The sequence below is a fragment of the Onthophagus taurus genome, chromosome 6 (assembly GCF_036711975.1).
Source record: "Onthophagus taurus isolate NC chromosome 6, IU_Otau_3.0, whole genome shotgun sequence".
NCBI lineage: Eukaryota > Metazoa > Arthropoda > Insecta > Coleoptera > Scarabaeidae > Onthophagus > Onthophagus taurus.
This window is the reverse complement of record NC_091971.1, coordinates 22,209,009-22,215,612: the sequence shown is the minus strand read 5'-3', so window position 1 is coordinate 22,215,612 and position 6,604 is coordinate 22,209,009. Positions and strand designations below refer to the sequence as shown.

General features: G+C 37.4%; 1 protein-coding gene across 1 annotated transcript; it reads left to right on the top strand.

Annotated features, from left to right (window-relative positions):
• Nucleotides 1-373: 373 nt before the first annotated feature.
• On the top strand, nt 374-5,449 carry LOC111416241 (phosphatidylinositol glycan anchor biosynthesis class S). The gene is made up of 3 exons (XM_023048210.2): nt 374-607; nt 667-1,669; nt 5,239-5,449. Exons 1-3 carry the CDS (start codon nt 565-567, stop codon nt 5,354-5,356), a joined length of 1,164 nt encoding a protein of 387 aa, XP_022903978.2. The 5' UTR covers nt 374-564; the 3' UTR covers nt 5,357-5,449.
• The last annotated feature ends 1,155 nt before the right edge of the window (nt 5,450-6,604 follow it).

Genomic DNA, 6,604 nt, shown 5'->3' with positions numbered 1-6,604 from the left:
CCCTAATTCATGTCTTGTCTAGAAATAAAGTTATTTCATTCAAAAATAAAGACTTCACATTGGAAAATGTTTCAAACGTCCCAATGTGCCCCCCTTTCCCCTACATAATTATGGCAGTATCAAAATACTGATATCTTGAATGGGGGGTGTAGCTGTACGGACCTATCCCTGATCTAGAACAAGTATGAAAAATTTAAAAATCAAAAAATGGGGGGATACCTTCCCGCACTCACAACTGGCCCGCTATAAGATGAGGCATTGAAGAACCTAATAAAAATGGAAAAAAGAAGTTTTTAAAACAATTACAGAGGGTTGGTTTGGTTTACACCCTTCAAATCAGAATTAAAACTTATAGATTCATCAAAATCATGAAGAAATAAAATAAATTTGAGAGAGACAATACTATACAAATTTTCATTAGCTAGATAAGGACAGATATAGGTCACATTTTATTGGCCGTTTTATACCATTGTTGTGTAGTTGTACACAACACTAAAAACATAACCTCAATTTATTTTCTATCGCAGATTTTCTTTAAAATTGGTTTTATAAGCAATATTTATAATGGGGTCTAAATTATCGTTAGAAAACGAAGAAGTAGAAACCGGTAAAACAAAACATAAACTAAAAAAAATCAAACTAACCTTAAAATTTTTCTTTTTTTAGATCCTCGTTTTAAATATGATCCGGAAGGAAAAAACCGAATGTTTAGTTTAATTTCATACGTAATAGTTATTTTAGTAATTGGATTACCGATGTGGTGGCTAACAACGCGTGTATACAGAGCTCCATTACCTTTAGATGAAATGTTAAGTTTTGATATACCAAAGAAAACGATTCGTGAAAATAGTATTCCTTTAAGCTTAGAATATGATGTTTTAATAACAGTATTAAACCCCGATCCAAGTAATTTGGATGTAGACATACAAATGGTAGATTTAAAACTGAGTTTGGAAGGTTTTTTGAAACAAATTGGCCCAATTGCTAATTTTACCGTAAAATCCCAATGGTTGTATTTATTGGAGTTGGGGGTACAACCCATAGAAGATAAAGGACGATTTTTTATCGAAGAGGATCAATTACCACTGATTATTACTCCCCTAGAAAAAAAGATGTGGTCGCACATGTCACCTCGTCCCACCCTAAAATTAGTGACTTACATTTCGCGATGCGATAAACCAATTTTTATTCGTGATAAAAAGCGAAATATCGTCGAAAGTAACGCTTTTTTAAATCCTAGATGGGGTGGAATCGGAATTATTAACCCTGACAAAGAATCTTGTCTTAAAAAATCATTCAAACCAGATATTTCTTTGATTTTATCAACATATTCGAACCATTTACAAAACTTATTGGGTTTAAAAGAAAATGACCCAGAAAGTGTTAAGAGTTTAATGAAACTAAAAACTTTAGATATGATTAAATCGACTAAGAGAACTTTAAAATCTTTAGCTTTGTTATTATCAGAAATTAACAGTATTGTTATAAGCGATGAAGTTGCTTTAAAAGTAAATACAGCTATGGAGAATGCGCAAAAAGCGGAAAGATTTATGGAAAAGGGGGATGTTGAGAATGGTTTGGCAGCTGCTAAAGTTGCTTATTGGTTTTCTGAAGGTGCTTTTAGTGATCCTTCGTTATTAGCACTTTTATATTTTCCGGATGATCAAAAGTAATTATTTAGGAAATTTGATTTTTTTTTAAATACACTCACCGGTTTCAAACTGTAATAACTTTTGAACTTATTCCTCGATTTGATTAAGTTTTTTTTTTATTTGGAAGGTCTACCCTTTGCCACTATTTCTGTAGGCGCCTTCCTCATTTTGGCCCTCTTTAATTTCAGCAATGTTGAATAACGCTAATGCGTCTTTTTTACCTACACTTTGCTTGCTGTGGGGTGTACCGACAAAAGAAAATAACTTTAATCATAAAGGGTTTATAGTCTCGTCTGTTCTGATCACTTCTGTTTTTTGTTCAAGTTTCTATTGTTGTTAACACCAAAGTTACAAGCTCTAAAAGATAACGTGGCTTGTTTGGCAGCGCCATTAAAAATGACCAAAACATTTCAGTGACGTTAACGTCATTGACTGTTGCTAAACAAGAAAAATGCCTTTAAGTCTAGCAGAAGTTGCTCAAGCACTGGCTTTGGTGGAAGATGGACGCAGCACTCGTTATGTTACTCGTGTGCTTGGCACGATACAGAGTATGGTTTCTCGCGCCATTCAAAGATTTCGACAGACTGGTACATTCATCAGACGACCTGGGTTAGGAAGAAGCCGCACCACACAACCCCGTGATGATCGATACATCATAACGACCGTGTTACGAAATAGACATACCACAGCAGTTGAGATAAGAAATAATTTGGAGCAAGTGCGTCGGCTGAACGTGAGTGAACGCACAGTAAGAAGGAGATTTGAAGAAGCGGGGTTGAGATCACAGAGACCGGCGCAACTGGACCACAGTTTCTTCGAGAACATCATATTGCTCGATTACAATTTGCACGAGATCCTGTTCAGTGGATCAATGCAGAGTGGCGAAACGTACTGTTCTCAGACAAGTCGAGGTTTGGGTTGTACTCTCCAGATTGTCGAGAGACTTTGGAGAAAACCAGGAGAGCGTTATGCTCAGTGCAACTTCTCTAAAAGAGTACAATACCAGTGGGATTCCGGAGGGATGGAAAGTGGGGGTAATTTGCCCAGTATATAAAAAGGGTAATAAGGGAAGGGTAGAGAGCTACAGGGGAATTAACCTACTAGACTCGGCATACAAGGTATACACGAAGATACTGCTGGGAAGACTGGAGGAGGAGATGGAGTTGGGGGGAATTTTGCCGGATGGGCAGGCAGGCTTTCGGAAGGGAAGGGGAGCAATCGACAACGTGTACGTGTTGAAGCATCTGGCAGATAGAGAGCTGGATAAGAAGGGAGGGAAACTGTACGCCCTGTTTATAGATTTGAAGGCGGCTTTTGATAAGGTGAATAGGGGAAAGTTGTGGGAGGAGACGGGGAGGAGGGGGATCACGGAACACCTAATTGCGAGAGTGAAGGAAATATACATGGAGACTATGGCTAGGATAAAAGTGGGAGATAAGCTGAGCGACGTGTTCTGGACGACGAAGCGACTGAGGCAGGGATGTCCGCTGAGCCCAAGTCTGTTTGCATTGTATACGGCGGACCTGGAGGATAGATTGGGGAAGGGGCAAATGGGTGGGTTGGTGGTGGGAGGTAGAAAGGTGCATATGTTAACATACGCGGATGACATCGTGATCATGGAGAGAGGCGGCGGAGATGAAGGATATGATAAAGACATTGGAAAGATATTTTAGAGGGAAGGGGCTGGAAGTGAATGTGGGGAAGACAAGGATGATGAAGTTTTGTAAGGGTGGGAGAAAAAGAACAGAAAACTGGAGATGGGAGGGAAAAGAGATCGAGGAGGTTAGGGAGTATACTTACTTGGGGTATGTGTTTAACAGGGATGGGTCGTATGTGATAGCTATGGCAAAAAGGCGAATAAGGTGATGGGACAAGTATGGGGTTGGGGGAAGAGAGTCTTTGGAAGGAATGTGGCAGCGAGGAAGATTATGTTTGAAGGTCTGGTTAGCAGTGTGATGATGTATGGGGCAGAGGTATGGGGATGGAGAGAGCAGGCAATGCTGGAGGACGTGCAAGCTAGATACTGGAGATGGGTGCTTGGGGTGGCGAGAGAAACACCGGGCTATATAGTGAGGGAAGAGGTAAAGGTGGATAAGGTCAGAGTGGAGGCAGGCAGGAGAGCAGTGAAATATGAAGAAAGAATAGAAGGGAGGCCAAACTGCGGAATCTTGGGAAAGTGTTGGAGGGAAAGATCAGATATGGGAAAGGAGACAGAGACAACTATTATAGACGAGCGGGCTACTTGGTAACTGAGATAAATAGGGACCGAGATGTGCAGAGACAGGAAAGAAGGACACAAATAAAAGAGGGAAGGTATAACGAAAGGTACAGGGACATAATTACGGAGGGGCTGCCTAGATACTTGTTATTGGAAGGAGATGAGGAAGGGAAGAAGTTGGTGGCTAGGTTCCGTTGTGGAAACGAGGAGAGAGCTAGCAGATACTGGATGGCCGATGAGGAGAGGTGGTGTAGGCTATGCAGGGAGGAATGGGAAACGTTGGAACATATGTTGAATGGGTGCAGTGAGTTGAGGGAGGAGGAGTTGGACCGAGGGCAGATCTAAGAGAGGGGGAAACGATGGATGAGAATGGTTGTGGGGGTGAGGAGACAAAGGGATGGATGAGGGGATAATTGGGCCGAGGAGCCGAGGGTGTGGAAATGGAGGAAGAGGGTAGAGGGTGAAAATAATATATTAATAATATAGATTAGAATGTATTAAAGGGAAAATTGTTAATATTAAAAAATAATAAAATGCTTATTATTAGAGTACAATACCAGGGAGGATCTGCAATGGTTTGCTTCATCAACGGCAATCTCAATGCAGATCGGTATATTGAACAAATTTTGGTTGAATACGTGGTTCCCTTCGGCGCATTTATTGGTGACAACTTCTTGTTCATGCACAATACTGCATGTTGCCATACAGCCCGCATAGTGTCCCAATACCTGGATGATTTAGATATCAGCAAAATGGAATGGCCTGCACATAGCCTTGATTTAAACCCCATAGAACACATGTGGGATATGATAGGGAAACAAGTTAGAGCCCGTGGTGCCGTTATACAAACGCTAGATAATCTCCGAATAGCGCTAAAAGAAGAGTGGAACCAGATCCCCCAAAATGAAATTTTACTTGTCACAGTTTAATAAAATTAAATTTCATCGAGATCCATGACTAGTTTTAATTTCTGATGGCGCTGCCGAACAAGCTGCGTTATCTTTTAGAGCTTGTAACTTTGGTGTTAACAACAATAGAAACTTGAACAAAAAACAGAAGTGATTAAAACAGACGTGATTACAAGCTCCTTATAATCAAAATTATTTTCCTTTGTCGGTGCACCCCACAGCAAGCTTCAAAATGTATGAAGAAAACACGCATTAGCATTATTCACCATTACTGAAATTGAAGACCGCCAAAATGGGGAAAGCACATACAGAAATATTGGCAAAGGGTAGACCTTTCAAATAAAAAAAACCTTATTCAAATCGAGCAATACGTTCAAAAGTTACTGCAGTTTGAAACTTGTCATCGTTTTAGGTGATGCGTTTTTTATGCCGCTGAGTGTATATTATAACTTTTTTTTAGGTATGCAGTTTATATTCCATTATTTTTACCGGTGATGCTTCCAGTTTTGATATCGTTGGTTAATTTGAAAAAGTGGATTGATAAGCAGAAAAAATTAAAAACTGAAAAACTTGAGTAAAATAAAGTTTGTTTGTTGATTTTTTAAGGGTTTTTAAAATTTACGAACTAAATATTCAAAATTAAAACGTAAAATAAATAATTCTTAACTAAATGATGTTTATTTTTTTTTTAACATTTGTGAAAGTGTTTAATCACAAAAAGTATTGTCATAGCAACAATATCATTTTGATTTGCCTCCCACCAAATACGACACATTTATTACGACCCCTTGATGTTGCACTTTTCTATCCACTGAAACAAGCCTGGAAAAAAGTCACAACGCAATGGCTAATTGACCACGAAGATGATCAACATATTCGGACCATTTACAAAACTTATTGGGTTAACTTTAGATATGGTTAAATCGACTAAGAGAACTTTAAAATCTTTAGCTTTGTTATTATTGGAAATTAAGAGGATAACCTATTAGCAAAAACAACGAATACCATTTTATTCAGCCATCGTTTAAAATTTTTGTATGTATGTTACATCAAAATTTCTATTTTTTTATATAGTTTTTAGTGATGCATTTAGTTTTTTCAAAAAATGTCCCGTAACGTTTCTAAAATCACGTTTTAAAAAATTTTTAAAAACGGAATGCATCACGAGGTAGTGGAATGTAAAGTAAATCATATTTAAAGAGTTCAATTTTTTTATTAAATGCAGCAAATTTAAATAAAATGGGTTTAAAACGTGTAGTCCGTTTTGATTGCTTGTGGAGTATAAATACGGCAACATCGCAAATATTGCTCCGTCCCAAACATTGCCCGAGACATAGTGGAGCTCGGTATTCTCAGTAACCGAGACGTCGGCGTAGTGTCTCCCAAGAAAAACAAACCTGAAGCGATTAATATTTTCGGATAGATCAAAAAATTTGTATATCATTAATTTAAATTTAAACATTTAATTTACGTAGAATGCAAAACAATGTCTAAATGTGGCAATACATTTTTAATAATGAGAATATTTGCACAATTATCTGATCATCTACTATTAGATTAATTATTAAAATAAATACAAAATAAAAATATAAAGAAGCACCAAAGGTATATTTTAAAATAAATAATACAATATAAATAATAAAAAAATATATTAACTCATAAAAAACTAAAAATTTTCTTAATAACAATTTTTAAATTTTTTCAAACATTTTCTGATATAAGGGTACTAAAATTTTACATCATCGTAAAGAGAAAAACAATCTCTATCAAATGAGCCTAACGAAAGGGTACATTGCCATTTAAAAAAATTCAAGTGTTATTCATTG